At 39.3% G+C, this 13,727-nt stretch overlaps 1 protein-coding gene across 3 annotated transcripts in view; it reads left to right on the top strand.

Annotated features, from left to right (window-relative positions):
* Positions 1-13,727, top strand: part of PHIP (pleckstrin homology domain interacting protein) — a 111,532-nt gene that overhangs the window by 75,394 nt on the left and 22,411 nt on the right. For 2 of the 3 annotated variants that reach the window (XM_070733091.1, XM_070733092.1), the window contains exons 26-32: positions 2,745-2,869; positions 4,896-4,978; positions 7,820-7,949; positions 8,114-8,175; positions 10,277-10,432; positions 11,117-11,237; positions 12,815-12,940. In XM_070733091.1, the coding sequence (XP_070589192.1) occupies positions 2,745-2,869; positions 4,896-4,978; positions 7,820-7,949; positions 8,114-8,175; positions 10,277-10,432; positions 11,117-11,237; positions 12,815-12,940 (803 nt within the window). The remainder of the gene's footprint in view (positions 1-2,744; positions 2,870-4,895; positions 4,979-7,819; positions 7,950-8,113; positions 8,176-10,276; positions 10,433-11,116; positions 11,238-12,814; positions 12,941-13,727) is intronic. The other variant, XM_070733093.1, reaches the window with a different exon arrangement.

Raw genomic sequence — 13,727 nt, 5'->3', positions numbered from 1 at the left:
GGAGCTAGGCTGCCCCAAGCTCGCGCGCGCCGCCCGCCCGCCCACGCTGTTGCCGGCTCCGCTTCCCAGCTGGGAAGCGGAGCTAGGCTGCCCCAAGCTCGCGCGCGCCGCCCGCCCGCCCACGCTGTTGCCGGCTCCGCTTCCCAGCTGGGAAGCGGAGCTAGGCTGCCCCAAGCGCGCGCCGCCCGCCCGCCCACGCTGTTGCCGGCTCCGCTTCCCAGCTGGGAAGCGGAGCTAGGCTGCCCCAAGCTCGCGCGCGCCGCCCGCCCGCCCACGCTGTTGCCGGCTCCGCTTCCCAGCTGGGAAGCGGAGCTAGGGTGTCCCAAAGCTCGCGCGCGCGCCGCCCGCCCGCCCACGCTGTTGCCGGCTCCGCTTCCCAGCTGGGAAGCGGAGCTAGGGTGTCCCAAAGCTCGCGCGCGCCGCCCGCCCGCCCACGCTGTTGCCGGCTCCGCTTCCCAGCTGGGAAGCGGAGCTAGAGTGTCCCAAAGCTCGCGCGCGCCGCCCGCCCGCCCGCCCACGCTGTTGCCGGCTCCGCTTCCCAGCTGGGAAGCGGAGCTAGGGTGTCCCAAAGCTCGCGCGCGCCGCCCGCCCGCCCACGCTGTTGCCGGCTCCGCTTCCCAGCTGGGAAGCGGAGCTAGGGTGTCCCAAAGCTCGCTCGCGCGCGCCGCCCCGCCCGCCCACGCTGTTGCCGGCTCCGCTTCCCAGCTGGGAAGCGGAGCTAGGGTGTCCCAAAGCTCGCGCGCGCCGCCCGCCCCGCCCACGCTGTTGCCGGCTCCGCTTCCCAGCTGGGAAGCGGAGCTAGGGTGCCCCAAGCTCGCGCGCGCCGCCCGCCAGTCCACCGCCGCTGGGGTCTTACCGGGGCAAGAGGGGGAAGACCCAGGGAAGCCTCTGCCCGGCGGGGAAACTCCACCATCTACGCATGCGTGGAAGGGCACGCATGCGCAGATGGTGGAGTTTACTTCCGGGTTGAAAACTAGCGAAATAGCCCTTTCGCGATGCTCGAGGACGCGAAACTCGAGGGTTCACTGTATTACCAAAGCATTGCAAACAGCAACATTTGTCACAAATGTATTTACAGTTGGGGGCTGCAACATATTAACGGACTGACTGCTAAACCCCCAAATGCTACAATTTTTATTTGGTGGATGAGAATATTAGTGGGAGGAGGAGGAGGACAATTAGTGCCGCTATGCAAAAGAGAACCCTTTTCTATTTACCTGCGTTTATGTGTAATAAAACCTTTTAACTTCACCAAAAAAGAGCTAATTTTGAGTCGTGGACTCAAGCTATATTTTTAATAGCTGAAAAATGAAAAGGATGAAGAACTTCAGAAAAAGGCCACATATCAAATTCAAGCATGACACTAGTCAAATAGACAAGTAGTCCTTGAACAGGTGATAAATAGAATTTCTTAGAATGTTGAAGTTGGACAAACTTGACCTGACTTTCAGTTATAGTCTGGCTCTTCTTTATACATGTGGAGACTGGCTTTTGTATTGCAATCAAGCCCTTCCCTTAATTAATAGATTATAATTTGGTTCTCCTGCTAGGACTCTGTCTGTTACCTGTCTATTTTCAGACATGGCTGGGTTGAATGTTTTTAAAAAATAGAATATTTGGTTGGAGACTCCCAGCTAGTCTTAAACTGAAAAAGAATGGGTTGAATTGGGCAAGTTTCTATTTAAAACTATAGGTAGATATGTGTGTGATTGTGCTTTAGGATTATGTGTAATTGTGCATGTGTATTTATCATAAGGCTCCGCTTTCCACACCAATTATATGTGCATTTTAAATAGAATAATTAATTCTCCTCTCAGCCCTTATTTAGAGAGGGGAAATTTTCTGGCAGGAGGGAACTGTTAGTTTAATATTCAACATTGAGCAAAGTTGAAAAGAGAAAGGATGTGTGGTCAATCTTTTGTTCTGGTGATACACTGGACAGCACTTTTTAAAAAACAGAAGATAAACCATACTTGAAATAAATAATATTGGGGTGGGGGGTTACCTGAGGTAGATAACATATATTCAGCACTACTGATAGTCAGAGCACCAATACTGAATGCAAGTAAGTGTTGAGTCCCTTGCAGAATTCTTATTTGTGGTCTGAAGTCTTTCACCCACACCTTTCAGATCTAGATTGGCTCCCTCAGTAGCTCATATGAAAAATGACTTGCTGATTCCAAAACTTGTTCCATTCAGCTGAAGCCAAAGCCAAGGAACATGCTGTCTTGTATTAGGTAGAAAGACAGATTATGGTCCAATTTTTAGACAGGAGACATCACTGCAGTTAGATTCCCTGGAATATCATGCTTGTAATAAGTATATTTGCCACATTTCTTTTTTTAAAAGGTGTTTCATCCTAATCACAGAAGTTTGCATATTCTTAAAAGGAAGCTGTTCATAAACTACTCTGCTTCAATTCATATTTATTATATTTAAGTACCATTTTATGTTTGATTAGGTTTTAAGCAAAGTTATAATGGTGATACCAGACCTAATGGATCGGCCTCCTAGTAATGGAGGATAGAACATATTGTTCACTAGTGCTCTTGCTCTATTGTTTGGATTTTTGGTTTAATTCAAAAGTGTAAGTTACAGGAATCCCTTCTTCCTTCTCTTCCTTTTTTTTTAACCTAAAAATCATGGGAAATTATTATCAATATTTTTGTTTTTGTTTCATTTTTTATTGAATTTTAAAAAACAAACACAAAACACTAACATCAATATTTTTGTTTTTATTTAAGGAACAAGAGTTGATGAAAATAGTTGGGATAAAATACGAAGTTGGTTTGCCTACACTTTGCTGCCTTAAACTTGCTTTCCTTGACCCTGATACGGGTAAATTGACCGGAGGATCATTTACAATGAAGTAAGAAAAATCCATGATCATCTATACAATTTTATTTATATGCCTCTTTCTTTCTCTCTCACCCTCTCCCACACCTTTGCAACACATTTTATGCATATTCAAAATAAAATGTGTTTCTGAAATTAATCGCACTCAATGAGCTTAAATAGTAAATTTGCAGTGTAGATTTGGAGATTTGAGAATATCTAATTACACAAAGAGTTTCCATTCCTGTTTCCTCCCTTCCATTCCCCAATGCATTTCACCCCACAGGATATAGACTTGGAAGAGAATTGGATCTCGCTGTGATAGTTAAATGGGATAAACATTATATTATCTATTTAAGTTGTTGTTGTTGTTGTTGTTGTTATTATTACTACTACTACTATTATTATTATTATTATTATTATTATTACTATTACTATTACTATTATTATTATTTATTAGATTTGTATGCCGCCCCTCTCCGTAGACTCGGGGCGGCTCACAACAACAATAAAAAACAGTATAGACAATGGAACAAATCTAATAATAAGAATTAAATAAAAAAACCCAATTGTTAAAAAACCATACAACACATACATATCAAACATAAAATATAAGAGAGCCTGGGGGAGATGTCTTAGTTTCCCCCATGCCTGGCGATATAGGTGGGTCTTGAGTAATTTGCGAAAGACAAGGAGGGTGGGGGCTGTTCTAATCTCTGGGGGGAGTTGGTTCCAGAGGGCCGGGGCTGCCACAGAGAAGGCTCTTCCCCTGGGGCCCGCCAAACAACATTGTTTGGTCGACGGGACCCGGAGAAGGCCAACTCTGTGGGACCTTATTGGCCACTGGGATTCGTGCGGTAGAAGGCGGTTCCAGAGGTATTCTGGTCCAATGCCATGAAGGGCTTTAAAGGTCATTACCAACAGTTAACAGCATGGTGTCCAGAATACTCCTAAATCAGTAGTGTCAAACTCGATTTCATTGAGGGCTGGGTCAGGATTGTAGTTGTCCTCTGGATGTGTGTGTGTGTGGGGGGGGTGACAGTGTGGCCAGGATGGTCATGGCTGATTGGGCATGGCACAGACGTGTGGCCAGCTTGACATTGCTCGTGGGGGATGTCTGTGGAGGTCCGGGCAGAATAGGGAAGGGAATCCAGGTGTCTGTGGTGGGTGGGGCAGGGGGTAGGAGGCTCATCCCATGGAATAAGGTGAGGCAAGGAGGCCAGGCAGCTACAGACTGTGTGCCTTCAGCTGCTTTCAGCATCGCTCAGTTTTCCACCCCACACCCGCCAGGCTAGTCTTTCTAGTGGTGGTGGTGGGGACTGCCTTCCACTTTCATTGTGCCACTGTGCCATGAAAGGGGATTGTCCATCCCCTAAGACTCACCACTGTCAAAGTAAATCCCGGGCTCTGTAATGGACAGACGAAAAGTGCAGTTTCCGACTGAAGGAGGAAAGGAGCAGGGACAAGAAAGAGGGAAAGTGGCTGAGTAAGAAATGCCTCGCCAGCCAGGCCTTGAGTTTGACACCCCTGTCCTATATAGTTATCCCCACATTTAATAAATATATTTTATTTAAAATGCTGAAGTCTTGTATAATCTCAGGTGAGCTTACTGAAATCTTTGAAAGGGCAGGATGGGATCATTTTGGGGAGCAGCAGCAGCACCTAAAAATATTGCCAAGCCCTCAGTTTAGCATAGATGGGATACAGGCACTTACTGGTTAATAATAGAAGTGTAATTGAGAGCATTTTTTATTAAAGCAAATGTCTAAAACGTACTTTAAGAAGCTTTATTTGGTTGTGATTATTATGCCTATCTCCCACTACAGAGGGAACTTTCAGCAGAATGGATTGCTATTCTTCCTGCAGCCCTCAATATTCCTGCTTTGGGGGATGAAAATCTCTGAAATGACAGAATTCTCCATTCTTGCATGACTGTCTACTTGTACAACATTAGATTTCACCTACAGAACTTGATATGTCTTTGAATGGATGAGTTCTCCAAAGTATTTGTTGTGATGGGTAACAGATTTTTCATACTATTTCATTTTGATTATCTCTAGGTATCATGATATGCCAGATGTGATAGATTTCCTAGTCTTAAGACAGCAGTTTGATGATGCAAAGCACAGAAGATGGAATATAGGTAGGTTCTCTAGAATACATTTCAGTAATGTCATGGTCAAAATTCCCTAACGTCATGGTCAAAATTCAATAGAACGTATGATAACTACCATTTTGCCATGTGTGTGGATCCTCACAATATTCCATGTGTTAGAAGTTTAGACCACAAGATTAAAAACCCTTGCTATTTTGAGAAATGCTTGCCATAAGAATTTTCATTATATTCCCAAGTGAATAATATTTTTTGTTTCCAGTTGTGATTCTTAGAAATAGTAGGCTGTTGTCATCAATGTTCCCTCTAATTTTTTTCCCGGGGTGGGCGGCATAGAAGTATGTGTGTGTGTGTGTGTGTGTGTGTGTGTGTGTGTGTGTATGTATGTATGTATAAACAAACAAACAAATAAATCCCTTCTTTTTTATTAAAAGAAATTAATAATAAAACAAAACCAAAATCTATTACTATTAAAACTAAAACAACCAGCAAAACCAAAAACATAGCTATTAATAAAAACAGGTGAGGGCTGGGGTTTTTTTTCTCTGTTGTTATTTAAGTACTTTTACCATATTAAATCAAGAGTCACTTCTCTCTCTTTCTCTCTCTTTCCTGTCATTCTCTGCCTCAATCATTTTCTCATTTCTCTTTTTTCCTCCCCTTTTTTTCTATCATTTCTCTCTCTCTCTTCCTTCCACTCTTCTCTCTCTCTCTCTCTTGCTTTCTCTCTCTCTCTTGCTTTTTTCCTTTCTTTCTCTCACTCTCTCTCACTCTCTTCCTTCCTCTCTCTTCTTTCTCTCTCTTCTCTCTCTTTCTTGCTCTCTCACTCTCTCTCCCTTCCTTCCTATCTTCTCTCTCTCTCTTGCTTTCTTTCTCTTTCTCTCACTTTCTGTCTCCCTCTCTCCTTTCTCTCTCTCTCTTGTTCTCTTACTATCTCTGTTTTTTCCCCTCTCTCTCTCTTGCTTTCTCTCTCTCTCTTTCCCTCTTGTTTTTCTTTCTCTCTCTTGCTTTCTCTCTCTCACAAACACACTTTCTCTCTCTTTCTTGCTATTTCTTTCTCCCCCCTCTTTCTCTCTCTCTCTTTCTCTCTCTCTTTCTCATTTTCTCTCTCTCGCTCTGTCTGTTGCTCTCTCTCTCTCTTATTCTTTCTCTCTCTTCCTTTCTTCTCTGCGGAGGCCGGCAAAGGTTTTTCTTAGTTTGAATGTTCCGGGCGGGCTGGCAGGGGGATGGGGAGTGCGCGCGCACATGTGCCCGACATTCAAACTAACCTTCACCGGCCTCCGCTGTGAGAAGAACGCCTGTCCTGCCTCTCCTGCAGCTCCTTTGCTGACAGCCGGGCCGAAAGCGCTCTTGGTGAAAGGACTGCGAGAGGGGTGGGGTGGGGTGGGGTGGGTGTTTCCAAAGCATTTGGAGCTAGCAGCTGGATCAGGAGGACGAGAAGCCGCAGCTGCTGAAGCCACCGCTGCGGGAGGGGCTGCGCCCCAAGGCAGGAAGTGGAGGAGGAGGAGAAAGAGGGGTGGATCAGGTGGGTGGGCGGGGGGCAGCGGCGAGAAGCCAGGGGTGCCAGGGGGCCGGAGGCGCTGGGGGGCAGGGGCGGCTCCTTGCTTGGCATTGGAAAAGGGTGCACAAGGGGGTGTTTTGAGGTGCGCGGGTGCGCACCTTAGAGGGTACAGTGGTTGTCATACATATCTGGAATAAGTACTACAAATCTGTAATATTTTCAGACATAAAATTTATAGCATTCAGATTTCACTGTCATTGTAGATCCCACTTAGCTTTCTTCTTTCTCTTTTACTAATAACCCAGCCAGTTAAAAAAATTGCTATTTAAAAATTAATTCCATAAGGTTTTGATCTTTAAACCTTGTCACAGCATGAGAATAGATTGTTTGAGGGACTTCCCCTTCCCTATTACATCTACCCATCAGGTTGAGCAGGATGAGTATCCTATCTACTAAGAAATTCTATCTGGCAGGATCTTTTTTGCTGTGGCCCCCACTCTTTGAAACATCAACCCTATGAGGTTGGCCACATTTCTGTTGTTCTGGAAAAAATATTCACAAATAGTTCTCAGTGTTTAATTTCATTTTTTACAACTTTTCTTTATTTGAATTGGTTTTATCTTTGTTTATATTTCATAAACAACATTTTAACAAATAAAATGCTAACCTGGCTGGATCAAAGAAAAAAAAACCCCAGGATTCTTGGATATTTTAAAAAACTTGGAAAACCCAAGTTAATAAATCAAAAGTAGAAGTACCCATACTTGAAAATATTACAAAAAATTAAAATAGTTTTTTGTGACGTACAGTATACTGACTAGTAGGACTATACTATTATCTTTTTGTATAAGCACAAAATATCAGTGGGAAAATTGGTATTCAATCATATGCTTGAATGGTTGCAAAATAAAGCTGCATAATGGCAAAAGAATTAAGTATGAATTTTCAATTGGTGCTCTTCATCTGTCTTGTTGATGCTAAAATGATATCAAAAACAAATTATTGGCAGTTTTTAAAAACTTGTTTTAATAGATAAAGCTATTCTATTCATTTGCATTTTAAATTATGAAAAAACATAGTGTCTTATCTTCTATTTATAGGCACCTTATAGAAGCCACAAACAGAAAATATCTCTAATATATAATTCATGTTGCAGAATAATGTCCTGGCATAGGCACAATCACCCTCAGTCCCAGAGATTATTATGCTTAGAAAATTTTCCTTGTTTATTGAAATAATGTTTCTGGGCTGACTCAGTTTACCTTTATAGTGCATTTTTAATTGTATGAATCTAAATCTTCCTATTGATGCAATTGTTGTCAAACCTATATTAAAAATAGTAATGCATATAAAATTGATTAATTATATAGTTTGGTATGCCTGCCCAGGTGATCGATTTAGATCAGTAATTGATGATGCATGGTGGTTCGGAACAATAGAAAGTCAAGAACCTCTTCAGCCTGATTATCCTGACAGCTTGTTTCAGTGCTACAATGTCTGGTTAGTATGTTGCCAATACAGCAATATTTAATGTCTCAGATTTTTAAAATTCAAGTGCCTTTAATTGATATCTACTGTTTAAAAATTGGGAACATGTATTATCAATAAATATTTAGATAAATAATATTGCTCAAAATGCTTTTTTATCATTTTTTCCCTTGAAGTTGGGACAATGGAGATACTGAGAAAATGAGCCCATGGGATATGGAGCCTATACCAAACAATGGTATGTGCCTACTTTCTCCTAGATGTACAGAAAGAGGATATAGAACTTAATGTGTGCAGATGTGATCATTTGGAAAGCTGATTTTTCTTTAAAAGAAGAAAGAACTAGTTTTGATTAATGAAATAACTGTGGGAAAATTCAGTAATTGCATTTTGTTTAAAGCTTTCTGGTTTTTAGGACTATTGAGACTCTTGGGCCAAAGTATTGTGAACTCTTTAGAAGCAGTAGGAAGAAAGTAATAATTTCAACTGTTAAGCCCCTTTTTTGTTTCTTTAGATTAGAATGGTTTGTAAATTGCCTAAAAGGTGTGAAAACCCACACATAAATGGGCTGGGCTTATTGGTTAAGCAAAAAATGCTCGTCCTGTATTGTTTTTATCTTCATAACATCATCTGTATCTTCATAACATCATCTGATTAGCCTCCCCAATTTAGTTGCTGGAAAATGATAAAGAATCATCATGCTACTATCAGTATAGTCTCTTCAGTTACAAAATTGTGAGGGAAATTAGCTATCTATCTTGGTAAATATAACAAATGAAACATAGAAACCTGTTATAGATCACTAATTAAAACAATTCCTACATTGTTACAGAAAGGAGCCATAATTCAGTATCTCATGTGTAGAAAGGTGGGAACTGTTTTTATAAAGGAACTGTGATATCATTATAAATTCTAAAGAGTACCTTTACATTATTTGAAGTTGGGAAATTTTGCTATTATCTTTCCTAACTCCATTTCTTTTTTGTCTGCTGTTGTTATCCTTCAGGCTATTAATGATCTCTTTTAGTCAGAAATGATAAACTGAATTTGGCCTAAGGATCAAAGCCAGCTCCTGTGGCGCTATAGGAGTAGAATAACAACTTTGTATGTTATTTAAATTTCAAACATTGATAGTCATTTCTCTGGAGAGGACACAAGGAGCTATTGCTCCCTGTTTTCTTTAGAGAGTAATTGGATTTGCGTATACTGTACTTTCTACACAAGTGGGGAAGGGGTGCTGCCAAAATTTTCTCCACTAGGTAAGTTACTAGTTCCTTCAGGCTTTGCCCAGAGTATACCTTCTCTGTAGTGCTTCAACTAGAGACCATCCATCTTGATTCTTGATTGAGAAACAAGTAAGGAGCTTCTATAGATTTCTCCTATGAGAAACACACAAACTTGCTCAACCAGAAACAGTCAGGGTTTATTGTCAGGAATCACACACTGGGCAATCTCTACTCAACCATGGGAAAGTAAGTTTGGATTTGGGTAAAGCTGATCAGATCCTGCAGAGAACAGACAAAATCTGGAAAGCTTAACTATTGAGTTGACAAAGTAGAGATCCTCCTTCTTATGCTAGGAGGATCTAGGTTTTTAACCTCTTTATCCAAAGTCCTCAGTACTTATCATCAGATGCCAAACTTTTTGCCAATAATGTTTAACAGTTTATTTGTTTCATACTGAGAAAATTTGTTTGGATATGTTTTATTCTGCAACACCTTGTAAAAATATATATTTAAAAGTGTATTTGAATATAATGATTTACATCATTTTTAACTTTGTTGCTTTAGCTAAAAAAGCATAGTTTAGTTCTAATGCAGGGAAGGATAGTTTCCCGCTTCAAGGCTACATACATACGAATACTCTCCTTTTCCAGTCTATGAGTTTCCCTTTAATAGATACACCATTTTTCATGGCATAGATGTGGAATATCAACAATACCATTTATTGTAATTTTGACTGGGAAAGCATGCAATTTTAAATTATTTTTATATCTCCATTTTTACTTTATTGTAAGCTGCTAAGATTTGCCTTGGACAGTGAAATGGCAGCCATGTAAATTTAATAAATAAATGCAATTTAATACATGGACTGTATTAATATTTATTTCTTAAAGAGTCATCTCCCACCTTTATTTTAACATGAAAAGATTTGATTAAACTGTATGTTACTGGCAGAGGTTGGATAACACAGATGTATATGCTGAATACATTTGTAGTATTTCTAACACATGGCTATTTTTGTGAGATAATACTGTGCTCAGTATTAATGACATTGCATTTTCTTAATTGTTTATTTTTGCATTCATAATTACTATTACACCTCATACTTTATTACAGCTGTGTTTCCAGAGGAACTTGGAACTAGTGTTCCTTTAACTAATATTGAAAGCAGATCTTTAATATACAAACCTTTGGATGGAGAATGGGGTTCCAGAACTCGTGATGATGAATGTGAAAGAATAATTTCAGGAATAAATCAACTGATGACTTTAGGTAATAATTTTAATATGACAGAAGCAACACACAAACACCGCGCGCGCACCCCCCCCCCCTCTAAATGAATATAGCAATGTAGACTTAGCACTTAGACTTATATATCACTTCATAGTGCTTCACAGCCCTCTCTAAGCTGTTTACAGAGTCAGCATATTGCCCACAAGAATCTGGATCCTCATTTTACTGACCTTGGAAGGATGGAAGGCTGAGTCAACCTTGAGCCTGGTGAGATTTGATCTGCCAAACTGCTGGCAGCTAATTATCAGCAGAAGTAGCCTGCAGTACTGTACTCTAACCACTGTTCCACTGTACTGTATTGTACTGTATTTCAGTACAAACACTCAAATCAAATTTAACTCCACTAACTTACATGGAATATCCATATAGTTTTTGTGGCATTAGAAATAAATGGTTTGCAATCCCTTCTTCCAAGATCTGCACTATATCCTAATCTAACCTTCATCCCTGGAAGTTTATCCCATCCAATGCTAACACAGCCTTGTGAATCACCAAGGTTGGCTGAATACTGCCACTTCAGTGGGCAAGTAACTATTTTTCTTATATCAGATAAAAGTCTAAATCTGACTGTGTTTAATTCTCTTGTTGCTTTAACATACATACATTTGTTTATATATTTGTAAAAGCCTTGTTTGTCTGAAATCTAAGAACTTTTTATTGTAGATATTGCTTCTGCTTTTGTGGCACCAGTGGATTTCCAGGCATATCCAATGTACTGCACTGTTGTTGCATACCCCACTGATCTCAGTACAATTAAGCAGAGATTGGAAAATAGATTTTACAGGTTTGTTCTTAAGTTCATTTTATTCAAACTTTATTTATGCCACTTGTTTTATAGCATTAAAACATTTATTATTGGTCTACAGCAGAGGTGTCAAATCCATTTGCATCATGGGCCATATAGTGATGTTTCAGGATTATTTTTGCCACTGTGGAGCTGGGGTGGACATAGCCTGTGCAGGCTGTATGTAACCTGCGAGCCATGTGTTTGACACCCCTGGTCTACAGCATAGATTCATTACTATAATATTTGCCACAATATCATGTAAGGGTATTTTTGACCTTGTACTTAATTTTTTCCCCATATACAGTAATTTTGTTAGTATCCATTGATTTTAATAGCAATATTTTCAAACTGCTTAAAAGTTGATAGTAAGAAGAAGGCTATTTCAATGATTCTGTTAAAACAGGGTTATCAAACTTGCAGCCTGTAGGCAAGATGTGTCAAGTGCTGGCCACACCCACCTCAGCTCCTTGAAGGGGAAAAAGGTCCCGATACATCATATGACAACACCATGATGACACAAGTTTGATACCCCTGTGTTAAAGCTTCAGAATTTCATTCTTATGGAAATCTGTTGCATTTCCTCATTAATGACTTTCCAAAAATTGGTGAAGACCATAATTTTTATATCTTCTTTTTATTTGGTTTTCCTCCCAAATGTCTTAGATAGACTAATTTATACTGCCAGTTTATAATCCTGAAACTAGTTTTTGTATTAAGGTTTAGTAAATAAAAGTTTTACTAAATGGTAAACAATACTTTTAAATTGTAAAGTCTGTTGACGCAAAAATAATTAAGTGAAAAAGTAGGCAGTGAAAGCTCTGTTCCCTAACTTTATTTAGCAACCTATTGTCATTTACGTAAGAGATTTCATTAACAATATTTTCAGAAAACTCATACCAGCTTTGCACAATCTCAAAGGTCCCTTTCGAAGTGCTACCTTTAAAGCACTTTGTGAATTTTAACAAATAATATTCAAGAACACTTTGAAGCTGTTCATATTTGCACATTCATTTTATTCTTTTGGCTACTAGGAGAACACTTTTAGTGCTGGCACTTCAGATAGGCAATGTTCTCACCAATAAAGTAAAATATGTGTAGCTCCGCATTGAAGTGAGGGATCCTTGGTGTTCTCTGAGCTTGCTTGTTTCCTTGCAGACATTTCATTACCCTAACTAGATAACATCATCAGTGCTAGTAAAGAGTGCTGAGAAATGTTCTCAGTTTGCCAGATATTGGCTTTGTATTATTTCCAGTGCACATTTTTCCTTGCAAACTTTATTTTCAAATTTTATTCTTTTTATGTTTTAGGAACTATGAATAGAATGTTGTATATCTCAGGGAATAAAAATAATATAAAGACACTAAGCCAAAACACATAGCTATGTTTTACTTGGATTTTCTAGTTTTTGTAATATATAAATAAATCTGTAGTTATATTCTAAGTTTTTAGTAATTAAAGGGAAACAAAATAATTCATTAAAATTTTGTATCAGGAGTAGCTAAAATGTTTTTTTTAAGTTTTAACAATGGAATTTTAAGTGTATAGTAATACTGGTTTTTGTTTAATTTCAAAGGCGACTTTCTTCCCTTATGTGGGAGGTTAGGTATATAGAATATAATACACGGACATTCAATGAACCAGGAAGTCCTATTGTCAAATCTGCCAAATTTGTCACAGATCTTTTGTTGCACTTCATGAAGTAAGTTAATAAAGTTGAAATAATAAATTTTAATATAATTTAATATTTTTAATTAGTGTGGGAGATATATATTTTATATATTTATAGTTTATAATATTTATGTTTACAAAGGAGAGAATACAGATGGATACCTTGGCATTTGAAACATTTGCAGGCAGGTAAACTGAGATAATTCACACAGGCCTTAATCAAAGGCTTCTTTGCTCCAGACTTGTCTCTCACAATCAGATTTAGAGCTTCAAGAAATATCCCCCTTCCTTCAATATTAAAGGAAAGAGGGGGGGGGGAAAAAACACCAAGATGCTATTTATTCAGAAACTACCTTGATTCTTTACTAATAGTAGAATCAAATGATTATTTGATCTTGTCCAGAATAAATAACCAAGATTATTATACAGATTATTCCATTACATCACCACCACTGAATGGATACAGATTGAACTACATCACATCTTTAGACTAAGAAATCTAGTGTGAATTGTTATAATAGTGTGCTTTATTGTCTTGATGTTACAGGTTAGTGTTCTGTCACAACTTCATTTAATTTCTTAGGCTCAGCAGATTCAGATTTTGATATAGAACAGGCCCTTAACTCATCAAGACACACAGTATCTACACTGCTGGTTTTTCTTAAAGAACAATTTTTTGAAACCAACTTTGTATTCTCAGATATATAATGATTATAGTTCTTTGCACTTTTGTTTAATATATTATCAATCACATAGATGGATAGCACCACCTCTGGTAAAGGTGGTAAAGGATGAAGATGCTGCCTAACGAACCATTT

Source organism: Erythrolamprus reginae, chromosome 1 (genome assembly GCF_031021105.1).
Source record: "Erythrolamprus reginae isolate rEryReg1 chromosome 1, rEryReg1.hap1, whole genome shotgun sequence".
NCBI classification, from domain to species: domain Eukaryota; kingdom Metazoa; phylum Chordata; class Lepidosauria; order Squamata; family Dipsadidae; genus Erythrolamprus; species Erythrolamprus reginae.
Note: the sequence above shows the minus strand (reverse complement) of the source record. Positions and strands in the feature narration are given on the sequence as shown.